This window comes from Erinaceus europaeus, chromosome 7 (genome assembly GCF_950295315.1).
Source record: "Erinaceus europaeus chromosome 7, mEriEur2.1, whole genome shotgun sequence".
Taxonomy (NCBI): Eukaryota; Metazoa; Chordata; class Mammalia; order Eulipotyphla; family Erinaceidae; genus Erinaceus; species Erinaceus europaeus.
Genome location: NC_080168.1, coordinates 1,720,548 through 1,743,548, shown reverse-complemented (window position 1 = coordinate 1,743,548; position 23,001 = coordinate 1,720,548). Strand labels below are relative to the sequence as shown.

The 23,001-nt window shown below is 56.0% G+C and overlaps 2 protein-coding genes across 3 annotated transcripts; one reads left to right on the top strand and one right to left on the bottom strand.

Annotated features, from left to right (window-relative positions):
• Window positions 1-74: 74 nt before the first annotated feature.
• On the bottom strand, window positions 75-10,929 carry ING5 (inhibitor of growth family member 5). Its single transcript, XM_007531987.3, has 8 exons — window positions 10,848-10,929; window positions 8,084-8,155; window positions 5,049-5,215; window positions 3,546-3,657; window positions 3,314-3,407; window positions 2,693-2,828; window positions 2,549-2,610; window positions 75-1,918 (listed from the first exon to the last, which is right to left on the bottom strand). The coding sequence occupies exons 1-8, from the start codon at window positions 10,882-10,884 to the stop codon at window positions 1,876-1,878; spliced, it is 723 nt and encodes a 240-aa protein (XP_007532049.1). The 5' UTR covers window positions 10,885-10,929; the 3' UTR covers window positions 75-1,875.
• Window positions 10,930-15,414: 4,485 nt separating this feature from the next.
• Window positions 15,415-21,937, top strand: DTYMK (deoxythymidylate kinase). 2 transcript variants are annotated; one of them, XM_007532021.3, is made up of 5 exons: window positions 15,415-15,702; window positions 17,067-17,175; window positions 18,014-18,104; window positions 20,727-20,924; window positions 21,713-21,937. In XM_007532021.3, the coding sequence occupies exons 1-5, from the start codon at window positions 15,576-15,578 to the stop codon at window positions 21,821-21,823; spliced, it is 636 nt and encodes a 211-aa protein (XP_007532083.2). In that variant the 5' UTR covers window positions 15,415-15,575; the 3' UTR covers window positions 21,824-21,937. The 2 variants fall into 2 exon arrangements, with proteins under 2 accessions (XP_007532083.2, XP_060049622.1); XM_060193639.1 differs by lacking the exon at window positions 21,713-21,937 and adding an exon at window positions 21,516-21,697.
• The last annotated feature ends 1,064 nt before the right edge of the window (window positions 21,938-23,001 follow it).

Genomic DNA, 23,001 nt, shown 5'->3' with positions numbered 1-23,001 from the left:
CCAGGCCCCTCCAGGTGACCAGAAACCCCCTCCTCCGCCTCCCCTGCACACGCCTCTGCAGACAACACCCTCCATTTGTTCAAAAAAATATTTTATTTATTAAACAATATATCCATAATCTATAGCATGATCCAAAAATACAGATGTACATCTTTTACGTTATTCGATAAAAAGATTTACAAGACTCCGCTTTACAAAGGGGACACAGGACAGCTCCGTGGAAGAAGTCACTCAAGTTCAAGCTGCGCCGTCTTCCGGGTGAGACTTGCTCAGTCCCTCTCCACACAAGAAGTGACCATGGGCCGGAGGCCAGTGACTACGGGACGGCACGGCTCTGCGGGCTGAGGAGAGCTGCCCTTTGGTCAGTGTTATTGCTGGAAGTCGGCCCGAGCGGGTCCGCTCAGGAGGCCTCAAGCCCCCCGTGGGAGGGAGGGGTGGCAAGGACGGTCACATGGGACATTGGGGAGTCACAGGCTTCTGCTCGGTCTGCACCCACAGCTGTGGGGCTCAGATTCACAGTCAGCACGTCTGACAGCGGTCCAGCCGAGAGCTCACAGGACACAGGACGCACCACTGCCCCTCCTGGTCACCTCCTCCCTCCGGCTCAGCGGCTGGACCCTTAGCTCAGACTCAGCGGCAGGAAGGAGCCAGGAGGCCAGGCCAGCCCAGCCCCTCAGCCCCCAAGGACAGGTGTGCTCTACCACCACCTGCAGGCTCAGATCTGGGGAGGGCAGGGCAGGGGCTGGACAAGTGTCCCCCTGGGGCCCTTATGGGGCGTCACCCTTCTCTAACCACGGCCCAGTGAGTGTCCCTTCACCCCACCCCCACCCCCACTCCCCCAGCACCAGCCTGGGAGAGGCCACAGCCCAGGCACCCGCTGGCACCACCGTGTTGTCCTGGAGAAATTGTGACAAGGGGCCAAGAGGGACAGAAGCACAGAACATGCAGACACCATGTGTGACGGCAGAGCGGCACCACATCCAGACCACAGGAGGAGCACAGCAGTTCAGACTCGTGGGTACAGGGCAGAGGGGTCACCACATGGTGTCAGGTCCCCGAGTGTCCCTTGAGCCCCACAACCTTCCTCCACCACCATCACTGAGCCAGCCTGGACTGAGGAGCCGGGATCAGAATGCAGCCTTCAAAGCCCTAGCTCTCGCCCCACCTTCAGTGGCTGGTGAAGGGTGAAGCCCCTTCACTTTCTGGGGGAGTCTTGGCCTGCAGTGCAGGGAGGGAGTCCCCAGAGGGAAGCCAGGGATGCCTGCATACACCATCTCACCAGGCTGCCCAAGTGCCCCTCCCCCCCCCCAGGCTGCTGAGGTCACCGGAGGCTGGCCTGACCTCTGGGCCACTTCCAGGGACCCCCTGGGGCATGCTGTCCTCTATCCCCGTGGACACCGCAGCGTGAGGCCTCGTGCAGGCCGGTGACTCCTCTTCACAGTAATGGGGAGATGGGGGCACAGCGGGCTGACACTGTCTCTGCTGGTGCTGTGCCAGCCACGGAGTCCCCATGAGTGAGGCAGTCTGGGGGAGGCCCCTCAGAGGCCGTCCCTGGGGACACTGGGCAGGGCGCCATGCACAGGCCTGCGGGCGGCATGTCCAGCTACCAGGGTGGTGGCAGTGTCTAGGCTGGCGGTGTCCCGGCCGCCCCAGGGCCCCAGGGTGCAGGGCAGGCTGGGATAGATAGTCAGGGGCCGCTGCAGGCCCTGGATGGAGTCCGTCCGCTGTGCAGACAGGCCAAGGAGACCGTCACAACTGGCCATGGAGTCCTCAAATACCATTCCAGACAAGGTAGTTATAGAAACGAAGAGAAAGCATTGCGGCAACAGGAAGGAAGGCGTATGGTCACCTCCAGAGCTGGACGGCAGCCACCCCTTACTTCTTCTTCCTCCTCTCCTGAACGCAGCGGGGACAGAACCTGATGCAAGACATAGGGTCAGCCTCAGGGCTAGGGACATGGTGGCAGGCCCAGGCCCCTAGCTGTCTCCCGCCCTGTTGCCCCTGGGGAGGCGTTCACACCCCCTCACAGGAACCAGCAGGACCCCCACGGGCCAGAGGTAGCAAAGAGACCTGGCCCAGGGAAAACACCCTCTGCAGTCTGGGACCTTTAGTCGCTAGGTCCTTGTCGACCAGCAGCCTGAGTGACACAGGGACGTGCTCACTGGCCCCAAAGTGCCCCGTGAGCCTGTCCCACCCCGGCCCCACCCACCCAGTCTCAGGGATGCTGTGTCCATGTCCACACAGGCAGCAGCGTGCTCCTGTGGGATTCCCCAGCTTCGCTAGGGAGCAGACTGCCATCCCCACAGCCACTGAGTTCAATGAGGGCTTGGGGACCAGGACAGAGAAGTGGCCTGTCCTCCTGGACAGATAGCTTGAGGCAGAGCACAGCTGGCTCTGAGTCCTGGTCCCATGTCTGAAACCTGGTTCCTGAGTCCTGAAAATTAGCAGCCTAATTCTCCTGTGTCTGCCCTCCAAGCTCCCAGGGGACAGGGCCAGATGCCTGTCGACAAGTCCATCCCACCCCATTCCAGCACCCCAGGGTACCAACCATTTCCCCTTAGGCTTGGTGGTCAGGTCCACACAGGCGAAGTGAAACCACTCGATGGGGCACTGCAAGCAAAAAGGGGGGCTGTGGTCAGGGGCACCCAGGAGGCCGTGGGGCACCCACATGCCCACCCAGGGTGGCACTCACGTCAGGATTGTCACAGCCAATCATCTCCCCGTAGGACACCTGGTGGCACAGGCAGTAGGTGGGTTCATTGGGGTCCACGGGCATGTCCAGCACATCAGATGGGTGCACAGACAGGATGGTGTCGGTGAACTCAGACCTGGAGACACGGGAGTGAGCAGGGGAGGAGCACAGCCACAGGCAGAAGAGGGGGCAGGGCAGGACAGTGGGCAGCATGGGGACCACATGGACAGGACAGCGGGCAGGGGCAGGATCAGTGAAGCAGAGCTGCAGGTGTGTCTGTCTTTCCCATCTCCCCCTTCCCTCTCAATGTCTGTCTCTATTCAAAATAAAATAAAATAAAACAACTTTAGGTTCAAGATGAAGAACTTACATACTTAATAAGTGGAGTCACACAAGGAGGAAAAAAGTAAAGGAAAAGAAACCAACACACTAACACACAAACCAGGCCACAAGGTGACTCAGCAGCCAGAGTGAGCGCCACGGTTCCCTCAAGAGGCAGGACATACGGCGTCCCAGCCCCCACCGCCACCCCCAGGTCACCCCGTACCCACTGACCTGGGCTGCACCTGGCCTCAGGAACCCCTAAAGCTCTGGGAACAGGAGAAAGCAGGAGCCGCTCACCCGCCTTTGTGCTTCTTCTTCTTCGGGGTGTCCTCCTCGGAAGTCCTCCGGCCACGGCCCCGAGAGGCTCTCTTCTCTTTCTGACCACGGCCTTCTGAAAGGAAAGAGACCCCGCTAGCCGCCCAGGCCTGCAGGAACAGGGCAGCCCCTGTGCAGGGACGGTCACGGGACCCCCGGCCCCACATGCCAACCGCCAGCAGGAGAGAGAACAGGGAGGAGGAGGCAGACTTGCTTTTCAGCCCACGGCCCCCAGGACTCTCGAAGTCGCTGCCTTCCATCTTGTCCTTCAGGTCCGCCTCGAAGCGCGCCAGGTCAGCGTCCAGTCGGCGGATGTGCTTGTCCACCTGTGGGGAGGACACACCGGGTCACCTCAAGGGCAGTAGAGCCCCCACTCGAACCAAGTCTGCAGGACCAGGTGCTCCTCTGTGGCCCAAGTCTCAGTGTCTGTAGTAGCTGCTGACGCTGCCACGTTGGGCAGGGGGCACGTGAGATGGGCCCTGATGACATCATCTGAGGCAGGGGCAGGCAGAGGGTCTTCAGCAAAACAAACACACCCCGCCTGCCTCACCCGAGAACGGGGGTTCTGTAAACCTCCTAATCGCAGGCTAAGGTCCTGCAGGGCACACCACCATTCAGGACTTGAGGCAATGACTCTCGTGACCGGTGGGGGCCAGGGACCACCTATAGCTGCCAACCGTCCCCTCACTCATCACAGGACAATGGCCGGGCCACCAGGAGAGCCAGTGAGGCTGTGCCAGAGGAGACGGGGTGCAGTGCGCTCTGCAGCTCACCTAAGAGACAGAAGCGGCCTCGGCAAAAAAGGACCAAAGGGTGGGGCTGGGAGGCAGCGAAGTGGCCAGAGCTCCAGCCCCGCAACAGTGAGCGCCAGAGCAATGCTCTGCTTCTTGTTTTCTCTCTCCTATTAATCATTAAACCCTTTGGGAAAAGACACCAAAAGCCAGGAGACAGCTGGGGGGCTGGGGGAAGCACACACCTCACCAAGCCGGGGGCTCTGGGTTCAAACCCCAGAAACCACGTGGGAGCACTTGGATGGCAGAGGGCTGCCGTGGTGTTTCTCCTCTAAGTACCCAGGATAAAAACTGTGGCCTGGGGGTGGCTCAGTGGTTATCGCACACGAGAAGAGCCTTTGGTTCGTTCCCAGTGACACACAAAAATAAAATCAAAACGCAGGTGGGGAGACAGCGTAACGCTGCTGCACAAAGACGTTCGTGCCTGAGCCTCCTGTGTCCCAGGTTCAATCCCCAGCCAGAGCTGATGAAAGCTCTGGTCTATCTTTCTCTTTATATCTGTCCCTCATTAAAATATATAAAACATAAAAAACAAAAAAGAAAGAAAGAATGGAGGGAATGAAAGGGAATGGAAGGGGAAAAAATAAATAAATAAAAACAAGTGGACCCAGGAGGAGACATTAATGGTTAAAGTCTTGGACCTTCATCTGTGAAGCCCAGAGTTTGTTCCCGACATTGCGGTGCCAGAGTGATGCTGTGGTCTCTTTCTGTCTCTCTCTGTTTCACTCACACATAAACATAAGTAAATATATATATATACATACATACGTGTGTATATTTTCAAAGAAAAGTGGTTCCCCCAACCAAATACAGGAGTCAGCACAGCAAACGGGACGTGACGGGTGTCCGTGCAGGGGAGACCTTCCCACCGAGCATGGGGGGGGGGGGGGGGCACGCCTGCACCGGCCAGGCCCCGTAGGCCTCACCATCTCGTAGGTCTGCATGGCCAGCTGCACCTTGTCGTCGCTGTACTCCTTGCACTTGCTGTAGGCGCTCTGGATCTTCTGCAGGTGCTCCACGCGCTGGCTGGCCGATAGCGTCTTCACCGTGGAGATGTACTCGGCCGCCAGCAGGTCGATCTCCGCTTTCTTATCTAGGGGAAAGGCCTGAGAGTCGGTCTCTGCTCCCGAAACAGCACAGAGCCTGCTGGAGTGAATTCTGGGGCAGACCCCCGCTGAACCACCTGGAGGTCGTGCGGACAGCGAGCAGCCAGCACGCCTGATGTGCAACACACAAGCAGGACTGCAGGCAGGACACGGCACACCTCGGGGACCTGTGACACAGAGAGGGAGCAGGACCAAACAGGAAAGGACTGGGAGCCCTTCTGGCCAGATTTACCAGCTGGGACTGGGAGGGTAGGACCAGCAAGATGAGTGAGAGTGGGAGAGCACTCTGGCCGGCAGACAACCTGAAGAGTGTTTCGAAAGTCAAAAATTAGGCAATCACAACGCCCTAGAAAAAGAGTCCTCGTGGTCCGGGAGGTGGCATGGTGGATAAAGCACTGGGCTCTCAAGCATGAGGCCCTGAGATCAATCCCCGGCAGCACATGTACCAGAGTGATGTCTGGTTCTTTCTCTCTCTTCTCCTATCTTTCTCATGAATAAATAAATAAAATCTTAAAAAAAAAAAAAAGAAAAACAGAGTCCTCCACTAAGGGTCAGGTCAGCACAGTGCAGGGGCCATAGGAACACCACCGCCACCACCAGGGCCCAGGCGTGAGCAGTAAGGACAGAGGAGGAGTCTCCACTTCCCTCAGTCACAGAGCAAGCCTGAAACTAGACGGGGTGGGCAAAGAGACAGCAGAAGCTTCAAGACAGGACAGAAGGTGAGACGTGAGGACATATACCCACGGCCTGACATTCAGACTCTGCCCAAAGAAAAGAAAGTAACGCTTCAACTACAAGGAGGAATGAAGGCTGTAAGATTGTGATGTGAAAAAAAAAAAAAAAAAAAAAGATTGTGATGTGAAAAGATTCTAAGAATTCCAGAAGAGGGACAGGGAACTGGCCCCAACAGACTCTCATGCCTCAGCTTCCAAGTCCCCGGGCTCAATTCCCAGTATCAGCATAAGCCAGGGCTGAGCAAAATACCAGCAAAAAATAAAAAGAGGCTCAGATTGCTGTACTTAAGAACACAAAGTGTGGGGCCGGGTGGTGGCGCACCTGGTTGAACGCACATGTTACAATGCACAAGGACCCAGGTTCGAGTCCCCGGTCCCCACCTGTAGGGGGAAAGCTTTGCAAGTGGTGAATCAGGTCTGCAGGTGTCTCTCTGTCTCTCTCCCTCCCTATCACACACTTCCCTCTCGATTTCTGGCTGTCTCCAATAAATAAATAAAGATAATACAAAAATGTTAAATAAAAAAAAGAAAGAACACAAAGTGTGAAGTTTGGCTCCTGTAATATTATTAATTTTAAGACTGGGAAGTAGCTAACCCTATAGACTTGAGAACCCGGTTCAAGCCCCCAAGTACCCCATGGCAGCACTAAGCAGAGGAGAAGCCCCCCAAGCAGTGGCACTGCTGAGGTTTCTCACCTATCTAACCCTCACCCTCCATCTGAAAAACAAACACACAGCCAGCCAGCCAGCCAGCCAGCCAGCCAGCCAGGAGTGGTGGAACCACTCAGGGGAGCAGAAACAAAAGCTGGACCTGGAAGGGGCTGGCAGCAGAGCCCACACCCTGGCCCGGGGCTAGTCCTGGCACATTAGAAAAAGGCAGAATGGGGGTGGGGATAGACAGCATCATGGTTATGCAAAAAGACTCTCATGCCTGAGGCTCCAAAGTCCCAGGTTCAACCCCCACCCCCCACAGAGCAGTGCTCTGGCGAAAGGAAGGAAGGGAGGGAGGGGAAGAAAAAGAAGAGACCATAACCTGAGTTCCATATATTTAAAAAAGGAAGGAAGAAAAAGGCAGAATGAACAAGAGACAGTTCACCCAACTGACCCCCCTGGACCCGTGCATAAGGCTCTGGCTGGAGCTCCCAGCACCACATGGGGCACCAGGCACGGGACCCTTCATGAGCAGTGCTGCTGTTCGGTTTCTCTGCCTCTTCTCGCACTCATTTCCTTTGTCTCTTACCCTCTACACTGAAAGGGGGGGAGGGCAGAGAGTAGGAAGAAAGCACAGAGGCTCTGCAAGATTTTTTTTTTTTCCCTCCAGGGTTATTGCTGGGCTCGGTGCCTGCACCATGAATCCACCGCCCCTGGAGGCCACTTTTCCCCCTTTTTGCTGCCCTTGTTGTAGCCTCGTTGTGGTTACTATTATTGCCATTGTTGATGTTGTTGGTTGTTGGATAGGACAGAGAGAAATGGAGAGAGGAGGGGAAGACAGAGAGGGGGTTGAGAAAGATAGACACCTGCAGACCTGCTTCACAGCCTGTGAAGCGACTCCCCTGCAGGTGGGGAGCCGGGGGCTCGAACCAGGATCCTTACACTGGTCCCTGTGCTTTGCGCCGCCTGCGCTTAACCCACTGCGCCACCGCCCAAGTCCCAGCTCTGCAAGATTTTTATACCTGAGACTCCAAAGTCCCAGACTCGATCCCCAGCACCACCATCAGCTATAGCCAAGCTGTGCTTTGGTAAAAAAGTAAATAAATAAATAAATAAATGAGTCTGCCATGAGCAATGGAATCCTGTGGGCTCAGAGTTTCAGCAATTACCCTACTGGGGAAAAAAAAAAACAGAATAAAATAATCCTTAGTGGCCAGGAGGTGGCGCAGAAGACAAAACACTGAACTCCCAAGTGTGAAGAGGTCCTGAGTCCCATCCCTGGGGTGGCATGTGAACCACTGATTCTCTGGTGCCGCAGCCCCCGCCGCTTAAAAAAATTTTTTTTTTTAAAAACGGAAATAAGTTTTAGAAAAAGGAGTCCTGACAATGCACCACATCTGAGCATCTCAGCACGCCCTCTGCACCCGCCTGCTCCCCAAAGCTCCCTGGCCACGCCCACCGAGGCGCCCACCTTCCGTCCTCTGGTCCAGCTCTCGCATCAGCTGGAAGTTCCTCTGAAGCTCACAGGGAAGGTTCTCGATGCCTAAAACACAAAGGACAACCCTGTCAGCAGCAGGCAAGCTGTCTGCAAGCCCGACAGGCCTGCGCCAATGCCCCGCTGTCCTCAACGCAGCCAGGGTCTGGGAAGGAGGCAGGGGTCTGTTTGGGGCAACAGTCCACAGCTGTCGTGCAGATGGACTTTGAGTGATTCCAGCAGAGGCAGAGGGGGCCTGAGGGAGTTCCCACCCTTCATCCCCCAGGCAGCTCGCAGGAGCAGATATACCCCCCTCCCCCACCTCTCTTGGACCCCAAGGCTTGGCTGCCCACCACGACTCCATGCCAGGCTGGGGATTAGCTGAGAGCTGCCATGGCAGGGGCACCAGACAGGCCAGGGCAGGGACAACCAGGGAGAGGGAAAAGTTCCAGATGGCTCCAACTCAGCCTGAAGCAGAACAGACCCCAGGTGCTACAGTCTCCCAGCCTGCACTGCCATACCGTGCCCTCGCCCCATCACTGCCGCTGACTATCTAGAGGTGATATTCAGGGTCTGGAAGGTTGCACGGTGGCTAGAGCACTGGACCTGCAGCCACAGAGTTGCAAACTCAGTCCCCAGTGTGACCTATGCCAGACTGATGCCCTGCTTCTTATTCTCCTCCCCCCCAGCCACTAATGAATAAGCAGATCTTTAATTAAGATAACAGCAGGGAGTCGGGTGGTAGTGCAGCGGTTAAGCGAAAGGACCTGCATTAGGGTCCCGATTCGAGCCCCAGTCTCCCCACGTGCCGGGAAGTCGCTTCACAGGTGGTGAAGCAGGTCTGCAGGTGTCTGTCTTTCTCTCCCCCTCTGTCTTCCCTCCTCTCTCCATCTCTCTCTGTCCTATCTAACAACGACAACATCAACAACGACAATAACTACAACAACAGTGAGAAACAACAAAGGCAACAAAAAGGGAAAAAAATTTAAAAACTCACTAAACTAAAAAAAAAGAAAAAAGGAAAGGCAGGGCAGGAGTAGACAGCACAATGGCTATGCAAAAAGACTCCCAGGCCTGAGGCTCCAAAGTCTCAGATTCAATCCCCTGCAACACCATAAACCAGAGCTGAGTAGTGCTCTGGTAAAAAATAAAAATAAATTTAAAAAAAGGAAAGGAATAAAAATGGTCGCTGGGAGTGGTGGATTCATAGCGAAGGAAGCAAGCTCCAGTAAGAATCCCAGTGGCAAAATAATAATTTTTAAAAAAAAGTGGGACTGGGGAGTGAGCTTAATATTTCTACAAAAATATTTTCATGTTTGAGGCACCAGTGTTCTGGTTAAAAAAGAAGGGGGAGTCGGGTGGTAGTGCAGTGGGTTAAGCGCACGTGGTGCAAAGTGCAAAGACCCTCATAAGGATCCCAGTTCGAGCCCCCGGCTCCCCTCCAGCAGGGGTCGCTTCACAGCCGATGAAGGTCTGCAGGTGCCTGTCTTTCTCTCCCCCTCTGTTTTCCCCTCCTCTCTCCATTTCTCTCTGTCCTATCTAACAACAACGACATCAGTAACAACAATAATAACTACAACAACAATAAAAAGACAACAAGGGCAACAAAAGAAAAAATAAATGAATAAAAAAGGAAGAAAGAACATCAAAGATAAGCGAGAAAAAAAGTGACATCTGCCCTTACAAGCTGCTGCTGCTCACAGCTCCATGCATCCAGCTCCCCATAGCACCTGGGCCCCCACCTCAAAGTTCTGCGCCCACCTATTCCCAGGCCTTCTGGCTTACCCCACCCCACAGCTCCTGAGCTAGAAAGGTAACACACATACACACACACACACACACACCAGGACCCTGCTGGACAGAGCTACTCCTGCTTCCAGTTAGTCTCCTGGGAAGCTTGCAAGCCTCCCTGTGACAGAGTTCCGGGAAGTCTGAGTCAGGCAGCCTTCTGGGTCCAGCAGGTGCACACACCTGGCAGCTCAGGGTCAAGCCATCCTGGGGCCTAGCTCCATCTCCAGGAAGCAGCGAGTGAGGACCCTGTCACTGCAGGCTCCCCCTGGCCAGAACAGGATTGGGGGAACGAGCCCCTAGCAAGAGCTAAGCCCCGCCATCTCCCCTAGTGCCTGACCTCAGGCTGCTCGGGGGGCCCTGGATTCTCTCCCACCGACCCAGAGGTGGGGCTCACGACGTCCCCATGCGCGGCTTTCGGGAGCCAGTGCTCTAGGCTGGTGGAGGCACCCAGACCCTTATCCAGCGACACCCTAGCACTCCCCCACCCTTCCCCGTGGACAACCAGACTCCATTCAGTCCAGAGGCTCCCCCACCCTGCAGCTGAAAAAGCTGGGTGCCCAGGACCTGGACCGAAGCCAGAGGCCGCCAACCCTGAAGCCCCAGACCAGGGATCGAGACCAGAAGGCCCAGGTCCAGAAACCCTTGAATAGGAACCCCCAGATGCAGTTCGGGGTATGGGGACGCCACACCTGGGACGTGGGCGGGGCAGAACCCGGAGGAGAGGGGCCAGAGGAGGCGTGGCCGGCCGGCAGGAGGGCGTGGCCCGGCCTCTCCGGGGGCGTGGTCCCTCCTCTGGGCGTGGCCCCACACGGCCCCGCCCAGCCGTGACGCACCTGGAATTGGCGCGGCAATGACTCTGGGCCCCTGCCGCACTGCCCCCGCGCCCCACGCCCCTCCCCCGGCCCTGCGCCCCCGCGCCCCCGGTCCCTGGGCCCGGACGCAGATGCAGCGGGCGGCGGCGCGGCCTTACTGTCTAGGTAGTGCTCCAAGTACATGGCGGTCGCCATCTTCGCCGCCGCACTCAGTCTGCGCGCGCAGGGCGGGGCCGCACGTCCGGAGCTGCGAGCGCCCATTGGTCATCGCCGAGGGCGGGCGCTCGGTGGACACGCCCCTACTTCCTGTCTGAGGGCGGGGCTTTCGGTAGACCCGCCCCCTGGCTTCCGGGCGGCGCCTTGGACACGTGGGTGTGGGCCTCGGGTCCCGTGGTCAAGGTGTCTGAGCGTTCCTGGGCTTCGCGTAGGTGCTTGGGAGTGCGGGGGCGCCCCAGCACCTTGCACTCTCCCCGCCGTCAGGGCCCGGGCCCAATATGCCCGCCTTGAGTAATGTCAGTGCATTGCACCTGCTTTGCGTGACCTCTGCACCCCCCCCCTCCTCCACCCCAGCCGTGATCCCCAGAGCCCAACATCCCTTCCCTACACACGTGTCCGCCCCCGCCGACACCCGACCCCAGTATGCGTATATTGATGTTTGTTGCCATCAGGGTTAACACTAGATTCTTTTAAATTGTATTTATTTTTAATATTTATCTATTACATATTCCCTTTTGTTGCCCTTGTTTTATTGTTGTAGTTATTATTGTTATTGATGTTGTTGTTGTTGTTGGATAGGACAGAGAGAAATAGAGAGAGGAGGGGAAGACAGAGAGGGGGAGAGAAAGACACCTGCAGACCTGTTTTCACCGCCTGTGAAGCGACTCCCCTGCAGGTGGGGAGCCGGGGGTTGAACCGGGATCCTTATACTGGTCCTTGTGTTTCGCGCCATGTGCGCTTAACCCGCTAAGCTACCGCCCGACTCCCTGTTTTTAGTTTTTTAAAGATTTTATTTATTTTTTAAGATGTATTTCTTAAAGCCAGAAATCAAGAGAGACGAGGGCTATAGAGAGGGAGAGAGACATACAGACATCTGCATCCCTGCTTCACCCCTTGCAAAGCTTTCCCTCTGTAGGTGGGGACTGGGGTTTCGAACCCGGGTCCTTGCGCACTGTAATGTGTGTGCTTAACCAGGTGTGCCACCACCCAGCCCCCAAGATTTTATTTATTAATTAATGAAAAGATAGACAGAACCGTACATCACTCTGGTACATGTGCTGCTGGGTACTGGACTCAGGACCTCATGCTTGAGAGCCCAGTGTTTTATCCACTGTGCCACCTCCTAGACCACTGTTTGTATTTATTTCTTAATAACTGAGAGAGATAGAGACACCAGAGCCCTGCTCAGCTGTGTTTGATGGTGCTGGGGATTGAACCTGGGACCTCAGAACTCAGGCAGGAAAGTGGTTTGCAGAACCATTTTATTGTCTCTTTTCAGTCCCATCACTAAATCTTCATGACTACAACTCGATCACTCCTGGTGGCCATTTATTTTTTAATTTTTTGATCTTTATTTATTGGATAGAGACAGCCAGAAATTGAGAGGGAAGGGGGTGATAGGAAGACAGAGAGAGGCACCTGCAGCCCTGCTTCACCACTAGCAAAGCTTTCCCCTTGCAGGTGGGAACCGGGGGGGGGGGGGGTTCGAACCCGGGTCCTTGAGCACTGCACCATGTACCACCCAGCCCCTGTGGCCATTTTCTTCGCTTTATGGGGCTGAGGAATGGAGAGCCAGAAGATGTCACACGTAGCACCAGTCCGGGGCTCATGAAGCTCCCTTCAGCTCGTGTTTCCGTGTGCTGGTTCAGGGACTTGGACTTGAACCCAGGACCTTGTGCCTGCTGATGTGCATACTCTACTGAGTGAGCCACCACTTAGCCACCAACAAGTATTTTTTAAAAGAGCTCCTCCTATTGCTCCAATGCCTTGCCAGCATTTGGGGCTTCCATGCTCCAGGCTGGGGCCCCTCCAGTCGGGCAGCTCGCCGCCTCATCTGCAGGTGCTCACGTGTATGCTGGCCACCTGTGTTTCCTTCCGTGCGGTCCCAGATTCTTCTCCAACTCTGTGGTTGGGTTGTCGCTTTTGTTACTGCTGAGTCATTGTATCCACACTTCTACTGTTCCCATCTCTCACTTACTGCTTCCCGCGAGCCTCTAGCTGTGTTCTGCTCAGTCTTCCTCCTCCCTGTGCATGGTAATGTGTGTGCTCAACCAGATGTACCTCTGCCCCCCAACCCCTGAAAATAAATCTTAAAAGAAAAAAAAAAAGGCGGGGGTAGATAGCATAATGGTTATGCAAAGAGATTATCATTCCTGAGGTTCCTAAGTTGTCAACCACCAAAACCAGAGCTGATCTGTGTTCTGGTAAAAATAATAATAATCATAATATAAATCATAGTAATAATAGACACAATGAAGAGACAGGTATGTAACCAGCAAGCACCAGCAATCCTGCAAGTCTGGACTCCAGACAAAGAGCCTGGGACTTAACCTGGGACCTTGAAAGTCTTTTGCAGAACCATGATGCTGTCTCCCCAGCCCTATTTTAAAGATGTGTTTATGAATGAGAGGAAACCAGAGCATCAGTCTGGTGCATATGATGCCAAGCATCAAACAGGACCTCATGTGTGAGAGTCCAAATGTTCATACACTGTTCTACCTCCCCGGATGCAGGGATTTTTCCTTTAAAAGAAGTGACTGGAGGGAGTCGGGCAGTAGCGCAGTGGGTTAAGGGCATGCGGTGCAAAGCGCAAGGACTGGCTAAGGATCCTGGTTCCAGCCCCCAACTCCCCACCTGCAGGAGAGTCGCTTCACAAGTTGTGAAGCAGGTCTGCAGGTGTCTGTCTTTCTCTCCGCCCCCCCCCCGTCTACCCCTCCTCTTTCTATTTCTCTCTGTCCTATCCAACAATGACAACATCAAATAACAACAATAATAACTACAATTAAAAAAAAACAAGGGTAACAAAAGGGAATAAGTAAATGAATATTTTTTTTAAAGTGACTGGAGGGGCCAGGTGATGTTGCACCTGGTTGAGCGCACGTTACAATGCGCAAGGACCGCGTTTGAGTCCCCAGTCCCCACCTGCAGGAGGAAAGCTTCACGAGTGGTGCAGGGTTGCAGGTGTGTCATTGTCCCTTCCCTCTCAATTTCTCTCTGACTCAGTAGACTTGAAATGCAGGAAGTGAGGCAGTTTATTTGATTCTGCAGAACCACCATGTTGGGTACTGGCCAGAGATCACAGCGTGTTTATTCCCTAATGCTGGTTTAAAACTGTTCTGCTCTCCATGGGCTGGATACACAGATTCAGTGTTACCGCGGTTGACTAAAAGAGAGGGGGAAGGCGACACATGGGGGAGGAACAGGTTAAGGGCCTAGTTTGGGTCATGTTCTGTTCTGAAGACAGGACCCTCCTCTCTGTGTGAGATTTCTGAGCAGATGGGGGTCGAAGGTAAGCAGCAGCTCAGTTGTTTCTTTTTCTTTTTTTATTTCTTTAAACTTTTAAAAAATATTTATTTCCTTTTGTTGCCCTTGTTTTTTTAAATATTTACTTATTCCCTTTTGTTGCCCTTGTTTTATTGTTGTAGTTATTATTGCTATTATTGTTGTCGTCGTTGTTGGATAGGACAGAGAGAAATGGAGAGAGGAGGGGAAGACAGAGAGGGGGAGAGAAAGACAGACACCTGCAGACCTGCTTCACCGCCTGTGCAGCGACTCCCCTGCAGGTGGGGAGCCGGGGGCTCAAACCGGGATCCTTATGCCAGTGCTTGTGCTTTGTGCCACCTGCGCTTAACCCGCAGCGCTACCGCCCGACCCCCAGCTCAGTTGTTTCTACGGTGACTGTCAGTAGATCCTCAGGCTGGAATTTTTTCCTGTGTGTGTAACATTAAGGTAACCAACTTCTGATTTTATATGAAACAATCTTCACTTCTTTTATATATATATTTTTTATTTAGTTTATTATTTTAATGAGAAAGTGTAAATACAGAGGGAAAGAGAAAGAGATACCAGGACACTGCTCAGTTCTGACTTATGGTGGGGCTGGGGATTGAACCTGGGACCCCAGAGCCCCAGGCTTGAAAGGCTGTTGCATAACCGCTATGCTGTCTCCCCAGCCCAATCTTCACTTCTCCTAAGTTGCCACTGGCCTCCATCTGCCTGAAAGTTGCTGTCTTTAGGCGAAACGTGGTGCCTGGGCGGCAGGCCTGTCCGCGGTCACCTTCCAGCCACCAGCCGCAGGCGCGCTGACGCCGGCGCAGAGGCCACACCGCCGGGCCGGGCCGCAGCGACGACAGGCCCCGTGTGGCTCCAGGCTCCCGGCCGGCCGGCGGTGGAGGGCGCTGCCCCGGGCCCCGTGCGCACAGCCCGTGGCGGGGACACGGCTCCACTCTCCCCGCCGGGGACAGAGATGGGGACGCGGGAGGCAGGGCTCCACCCGGGGCGGGGAGAGACGGGGACCCGGCTCCCGGAAGGCGGCGAGAGAGCGGACGCAGACAAGGACCGGACCCCGACCCTGGGACGCAGCACGGTCCCGCCGGGTTCCCGGGGCTTCCTAGGTGTCGCCGACACCCTCAACCGGGCCGCCGCTGGCACACAGGCGCCACTCCCCGCGGCCACAGCGCAACTTGGTCGCCTCAGAGCGACGCCAAACCGATTCAGCCAATCCCAGCGCACGTCTTGACGTCATCTTAGAGCGCCGCCAGGGAGTTCCAGCCAATCGCATCGTGATCCGAGGACGCGGGCCCGTCACTCCAGCCAATCGCATCGCGTCCTCAGGACGCGGGCCCGTCGCTCCAGCCAATCGCAGGGCGGCGGCGGCGGCGGCGGCGGTCATGGCGGCGCGCGGAGCGCTGATCGTGCTGGAAGGTGTGGATCGCGCCGGCAAGACCACGCAGAGCCGCCGCCTGGTGAGCGCGCTCTGCTCCGCCGGCCACCGCGCAGAGCTGCTGCGCTTCCCGGGTGAGTGGGTGCAGGGCGCTTGGCGGCAGAGGATTGGGGAGCTTTGGAGGCGGGCAGCGGAGGGGAGGATTGGGCGCCAAAAGATGGGGCAGAGGCCTGCAGCAGGCCTGGGAGGTCCGCGAGAGGCAGAAGAGCTGGACGGACAGAGGCGGGAGTGCTGGGGCCAGGATGGAGGCCAGAGGGACGGGTGGATTGGGAACCCGTCCAGCAGTGCACGCGTGGTGGGTGAGAGCTGCTGTCAGGGCCCCTGCGCGCCCGCGGGGCATTCACCCCTAACAGAAGTTGGGGTTCAGCCGAGATGGGGGGGCTCGGGACGTTGCTAGCAGGGAAGCCCTCTGCCCCCCTCCATATTAACTGCTCCTGGGTGGCCACGCCTCCCGTGCTCACTTGTTTCTAATTTCTTTATTTATTGTTGGATAGAGACGGACAAATTGAGGAGGAGAGGTCGAGACAGAGAGACCCCTGCAGCCCTGCTTCACCAGGCGTGAAGCTTTTCCCCCCGCAGGTGGGGACCGGGGTCTTGAACCTGAGTCCCTTGCACGCTGTAATGTGAGCAGTTAAGCAGGTCCCCCACAGTTGTTTTTCTCCATTTCGGTCTGTGCTGCTTGGCGCAGATGCTGTGATGCGTCTGCCACATGTGCACCCGAAACGTCCCCACAACCAAGGAGCTGAGTGGTGCCACCTCGCACGAATCCCCAGCTGTTTTGGGGGTGGGGGTTGAACAGCAGTCTGGTCTCTGAGAGCTCTTATCAAGAGCCTTGTGCGTGCAGGATTTCACTGCTTCCGGGCTGCTTTTTTCATTCCAGTACAGTAGGGGACACCACAACACCCAGAGGAGCTTTCCAGAGCGGTGCCAGGGGTCACACTTGGCACACATGCACAGCATGAGAGGCACCCTGCCCTGCGAGCTGTCTCTGACTCTCTTAAGAAAGAGCGTGATTTGACGTGGGTGTGATGGGGGTGGGGCAGCTCACTGCTGGAGCAGGTGCTTTGCTGTGCGTAAGGACCTGGGGTCAAGTCCTGGCCACCAGGCCACCACCTGGGAGCAGCATGCAGTGGGGGTGCTTCATGAAGACTGGGGTGGGGCTGTGCGGTCTCTCCTCTCGATGGAAAAAGAAAAAGAAAAACATACTTCTGAAAGCAACTCCACCACTAGATAAAACCAGCGGGGGAACTGAATCAAAGCTCCCTTGATTCTGCTTATTCTAACCTTGAGCTGCTCACACCTCATAAATACTTTTTGAGACAAAACTAGAGTCTGACCTGAGTAGGGGCAGGAGTTTGGCCTCAACTGGACTCTGGTTCGTGGAAGCAAGCCTGACCTTACTCTTACTTGTTTCTTTTTTTCCACATTCTCTTTTCAGAACGATCAACTGAAATTGGCAAACTTCTGGGTTCTTACTTGGAGAAGAAGAAAGAGGTGGAGGACCACTCCGTGCACTTGCTTTTCTCTGCAAACCGCTGGGAGCACGTGTAATGCACCCTCCTCAGCCTCCTCTGGGCTCTGAGCGGCGGGGTGGGTGCTAGGGGCCAGACCTCGCTCATGCCCAGCACCTGAGGTCCCACAGGGTGCTGTTAGTGCTTCTCCTCCCTGCCCTCTCCTTTGACAAGTAGACTTGACTTGGCGTAGTTTCATTGTTTGTTTCTTTTCTTTTCTTTTTATCAGAGCACTGCTCAGCTCTGGCTTATGGTAGTGTTAGGGAATGACTTCTTTTATTTAGACCCGTGCACGAGGGTGAGAAGCGAGAGCACCGTTCAGTACATATGATGCCAAGAATCATATCTCAGCTGTGAGGGGCCAGCACTCTGCCTTCCAGATGAGCCTTTTCCCCAGCTGCAAGATTTAGAACTCTCTCCTGGAAGCCAGGGGATCTTCTTCTGCCACAGCTCAGCTGTCCTCTTACTTCCTGACTTGAAAATCATTTCAGAAAAAATGAGAAATGTGTCACTCTGGCCACAGCAATCCCGAGTCTAGGAACAGTCAGGGAAGAGCCTCCGTGTCCTTTGGGGGCCGTCTGGGTGTGCCCTGTATGGCCGTCCCAGTTGTCTGCTGCGTCAGTCACTTGTTGGTGTCCTGGTAAATGTCTGAAGGCGCCATGGTCTCAGAGCTTCCTCTGGCCACTGGGACAGCTGCCTTTGTTCGGAAGCCAGGAAACTCCTCTGGAAGCCGGCTTTTCCATGCGTGTGTGGCGCAGTCTCAGCAGCCTCGCCCTGGTTTTTAGGATCCCCCCAAGCCCCTGGGCACCACTGCCAGGCCCAGGCTGGTCTCATCTGCCCCTGGCCCAGTCCCCGACCCACCCTCTCCTTCCAGGCCGCTGATGAAGGAGAAGCTGCAGCAGGGCATCACGCTCGTGGTAGACAGATATGCCTTCTCAGGGGTCGCCTTCACCAGCGCCAAAGAGGTGAGTGCTGCCCACCTGCACCTCACCGGGCAGTGTCCCAGCCGAGTTTCCCATAGAACCAGTGTTCCACTGGGGCGTGAGTCGCCTCCCTCTTCCTGCACCCCACACCCCGCCCGCCGGGGGCCAGCCCCAGCAGGTCTCAGGGGTCCTGAAGGAGGAGGAGCATCAGTGTGCATGAGGAAGAACGAGAGACAAGTGAGCTGGTGCTGAATCAGGCTCAAGCAGGCGTCTCCGCCGTGCTCAGGTAGAACTTTATAGTCTCATAAGGCTTAGATCATCAAAACAAAAATCACCCAGTAAGAACAGTATGGGTAGGGAATATTTCCTGCTTCGTGGAACATTTACATTCCAGGGGTGTTTTTCCTCCCTAGAGATCACATCAGTTTTGTTTTGTTTTTAGTATTTATTTATTCCCTTTTATTTTTGTTGCCCTTGTTTTATTTCTGTAGTTATCATTGTTGTTGTTATTGATGTCGTTGTGTTGGATAGGACAGAGAGAAATGGAAAGAAGAGGGGAAGACAGGGAGGGGGTGAGAAAGACAGACATCTGCGTCACCGCCTGTGAAGCAATTCCTCTGCAGGTGGGGAGCCGGGGGCTAGAACTGGGATCCTTATGCTGGTCCTTGCGCTTTGCACCACGTGCACGTAATCCACTGCGCTACCACCCGACTCCCGATCACAGTTTCTGTGTCTTTTGTTATTCCTGTACCTGTGTGCTAGGCAGGTGTCCTATTGGTTAGGATTAAGATTCTACCTGTATGTTTATGCCATCCTCCTGCCTCTATGCAGCAGAAGCCGGGGTTCATAGACAGTTCAAGCTTGTTAGGTTTCTAGGGGCCTTAAACAAACTGAGCAGCCCATTTTCCATAAAATCTGTTCCATTGTTTGATCAAGGGGTTTTGTTTTGTTCCGTACCGGGAAGGCACCAAGGTGGTGCTGACCTGCCCAGCCGCTCCATAAAGTTATTCTTTATGGATTCTCTTTAAAGGATTCTCTAACTGGAATCCATCTTTCTTTGTGCTCACTCTTGTGACCTAGGCTCTTGTGCACTATTCCTGCATAAGGAAGTGGAAGCATAGCGGTGGGTGGTAGGTTAAAAGGCCCATTGTGTCTAGCCGGGTACCAGAACTTTCTATTTACTAATTATGCCATGTAAGGGGGCCCCTCCACTGTGGGAAGCACCAATCTTTCTCTATTTTAGGGGGACTACTAAAGGAAGTGGTGTGACAAGGGGAAAAACAAGTCTTTCTCTTGGAGCCTCCTGAAAAGTTCTGCATTACTGATATCACTTGTCCCTTTATGATCAACCTTACAGAGTGCAGTGCAGGTTTTGTCATTACTTTTATTATTGGTCAGGCTCTGAGCCTGGCCACAGGTAAATATTATTAAGACCACACAGAGCTTAATCCCAAGCCCTGTACATGGCAAAAGGCAAGATGGTTTCAGTTTGGCCTGGAGAGTCCAGCTGTGCTGAATTTCCTGCGAAGCTGGTACTGTGTCAAGCAGCTCACATGGCGGCGCCTGGAAACTGGCATTTCACAAGCATTTTATTAAAAATAAAATGAACTTGTCATCTCCAGAGCCGTGTGCTAACTCCCCAGAGACGGAGCGAGGGAAGGAGACTGTCCCCTGAAGCCTCCCCTCTGCTGTGCTGCCCTGCTGGGGCTCACGCCTAGGTCCTGCGCATGGAAAGCACTGCCCCACCTTGTGCCAGTTAACACTGATGTATCTGGAGGCCTGGCGGTGGCGCACCTGGTTGAGTGCGTATGTTGCTGTGTGCAGGGACCCGGTTTCGAGCCCCGCTCCTCACCAGCGGGAGGGGGTGCTTCACAAGGCCTGAAGCAGGTCTGCAGATGTTTCCCCTCCCCTCTCAACTGCCGTCCCGTCAAATAAATTGAAAGGGGAAAAAGAAGAAAAATGGCCACCGGGAGCAATGACTTCATAGTGCTGGCACCAAGCCCCAGGGTGGCAATAAAGTCAAGTAACAAACTGATTTGTGTTGGGATGGGAGTATCACTTTCACACATGCAATATTGGGGCTGGGACTCAGGATCTCATGCTGGAGGGTCCAGTGCTTCCCCCAGAACAACTTCATAGAAACAGTCGCATCCAGACAGAAGTTAGTCCCCCTGGAACGCCGCCCGCCTTCCAGGGTCCCGGGCTCTCCATAGCCGAGGTCGTCCCCAGAGGCTCAGATCTCTCGGCCATTGACTTTCCCTGCAGGCAGGGATTCCAGCAGACCCCCTCCACAGTGGCTCCTGCAGGCCCGGCCTGTTTGTTCCTCCAGCCCCCGTGGGTGTGGTCACTCACAGCTCATCAGAGCTGGACCACGGGAATGGCTGTGGGCTGAGCTCTGAGGGCCTCAGACCCTGGATTCTGCTCTCCCTCCAGGAGTGGGATGGTGTTTGCAGAGTGGACAGGGTGACGGCCGGGGGAGTGGTGACCTGGGTATCCGCCGGAGAACCTCCCCTGCCGGCCGAGGGCAAGGGCAGACGGGGGCGGTGCGTGGACCCCTGAGACCCCGGGAATCCGACCAGCGGGCCTCTCCCTCACGCCATCCACGAGCTGGAGGAGCTGACATGGCGTGCGTCCCCTCACGTAGCACGTGGCTTACCGTTGCAGAACTTCTCCCTGGACTGGTGCAAGCAGCCAGACGTGGGGCTCCCCAAACCGGACCTGGTGGTGTTCCTGCACCTGCATCTGGCGGAGGCTGCCGCGCGGGGCGAGTTTGGCCACGAGCGCTATGAGAACAGGCCCTTCCAGGAACGGGCACTGCAGCGCTTCCAGCAGCTCATGGGGGACCCCTCCCTCAACTGGCAGGTGAGGGCATGCACTCCATAACCCAGAGCTTCAGGTTCTCGTGCGGCAGGCCTGGTCACGCGGCTGCAGCCGTCTCAGGTGTCTCCCCAACGTCCCCGGCATGGACCGAGCGGCCTCAGCGCCTTGCCAGGCTCGGCTCAGTTCTCCGTCAGCTCCCTTTTCCCGGGAGCCATTTGCTGCTTCCCTCCAGACCAGCTCTGTTGGCTGACCACCTCTAGTCCAGCTTCCAGTGGTGCCTCTGCAGGAAAGATGGTTTACAGAACCACTATTCCCCCAGCTCCCACCTGAAAATCCCTTTAGCATCCTGTCCAGCACCTGGGAAGCACAACCAGGCTGGCTGTGAGTTGGGGGGGTGCTGCTCTTAGCCATGGGTGCAGGCGGAGGACTGCCCAGTGCTGTGATGCCACCTGCACTCGGGTGGCAGTGGCGGCCTTCCCAGAGCTCTGGAGACCGGTGGGAGCCGACCTGGCACTCCTGGGCACACCTGCACCCCGGGGGCTGCGGGAAGAGCACTCAGCCTGCTGGGAGTGTCAGGGTGATAACCGCCGTCCACAGGGATGCCTCGAACCCAAGCTCGGCTTCCCCACACAGCTTGCCACTTCTGGTGGGCATCTGGGCCGAGGCCCAGGGTGTGGCTGTGCAGACGCTGCCCCATGCCTGTGAGGAGCAGGGCTGGGTGCTGGTGCTGCGCCATGGTCGGGTCCCCCACCTGCCCGCCCAGAGCCCAGCTCCATCTCAGCCACACCGGGGACAGACCCAGCTACTGCCACTCCCTGTACCCCACACAGATGGTGGACGCCTCCCGGAGCATCGAAGATGTCCACAAGGAGATCTGCAAGCTGTCAGAGGAAACCATCCGGGCCACGGCGCAGACACCACTGGGGACACTGTGGCAGTGATGAGTACTGAAGGTACTGCTGGGGATGCAGGGCTGCAGGCCAGCCTCTGTCCCCTGGAGGACGTCCAAGACCCCTGACCCGAGAAAGTCACATGCTAATAAAGGTGTGATCTGGGCTGTGCTGGTGCCCTACATGCCGTCGGGCCCCACCATATCTGGTTGGCTGGGCATCCTGCCCACACCCGACCTCGGGATCCTAAAGGCCAGGGGAACACCCACCGTGCCCCACCCGGGCTCAGGAGGTGCAGTGGCGTGCGGACAGAGTGGGGTATTCCTTGTGAGGCAGTGGGGACAGGCTGGTGACAGGAGTGGCTGCTGCTGGGTGCTCAAGCAGGGAGCAGTCCCGGCTGCAGCTTGTTGAGTGGGTAAGGCCACTTGACAAGGGATAGCTACCACTCTGCATGTGGAGGGACTTTCCTGGCCCAGAGGGCCTATCTACTTGGTGACCACAGTGGCCAGCAGGCTGAAATGAAATGGGTGGGTTTGTCGGGGAGACGGCAGCCTGCAGTGGCCTGGGCTGATGCAGGACCTGCTGATGATCGGTGAGCCAGGGCTGCAGCCTGGCGCCGAAGACTCTACTGAGCACCTCGGCTGCAGCTGGGGAGGCTGGACGAGAACTCTGTGGCCTGGGCAAGATGGGGTTGTGTAGTTGGGGTGGGGGGCAAGAGGCAGAAATGGTCCAGCAGGGGCACATGAGCCACCCGCAGTCAGCGCTGGGGGCTGAGGCAGCTCTGCAAGGCATGTGCCTGGCCCAGGGTTTGAACTCCCGCACTGGATGGCGGGCCCTGGCTCACTGCTTACACCGAACTCCAGTCCAGACAGGAGCAGAAATGGTTCGGCTCATGGTGTGTTCTAGAACTTGGTGGCTGGATGGCACATGGCATATACCCAGAACATCTGCCGTCTGCCAGCAGGAACCTGCCGGGTCTCTGCTGAGCAGATAACTGGGCCCCAGAGAGCCACAAGCCCCAACAGAACCAGCAGTGAACAGAGGGTCCCTGCCCCCAGGTTCCTGAGGGCAGCTGTCGGCTCAGGCTCAGACTGGGTGCTTGAGGTGTGTGTTATGTTTCCACATACCTTAGCAGGGACTGGGAGGTGGGTCAGGTCACCCCACAGTCCCTCCTAGACTTTTGGGAGCAGCTAGCCAGGGGCCATGCATGGCTGAGTAGCAGGGCACAC

What these genes read in the sequence shown, in the direction of transcription:
- ING5 (XM_007531987.3), bottom strand. Translation starts at nt 10,884, where the DNA reads ATGGCGACCGCCATGTACTTGGAGCACTACCTAGACA. An exon ending in CTTGGAGCACTACCTAGACA is followed by an intron (nt 8,156 to 10,847) that starts GTAAGGCCGCGC and finishes TTTGTGTTTTAG; the next exon opens with GCATCGAGAACCTTCCCTGT. An exon ending in CCATGCAGACCTACGAGATG is followed by an intron (nt 3,658 to 5,048) that starts GTGAGGCCTACG and finishes TCCTCCCCACAG; the next exon opens with GTGGACAAGCACATCCGCCG.
- DTYMK (XM_007532021.3), top strand. Translation starts at nt 15,576, where the DNA reads ATGGCGGCGCGCGGAGCGCTGATCGTGCTGGAAGGTGTGGATCGCGCC. An exon ending in AGAGCTGCTGCGCTTCCCGG is followed by an intron (nt 15,703 to 17,066) that starts GTGAGTGGGTGC and finishes TTCTCTTTTCAG; the next exon opens with AACGATCAACTGAAATTGGC. An exon ending in GCAAACCGCTGGGAGCACGT is followed by an intron (nt 17,176 to 18,013) that starts GTAATGCACCCT and finishes CTCTCCTTCCAG; the next exon opens with GCCGCTGATGAAGGAGAAGC.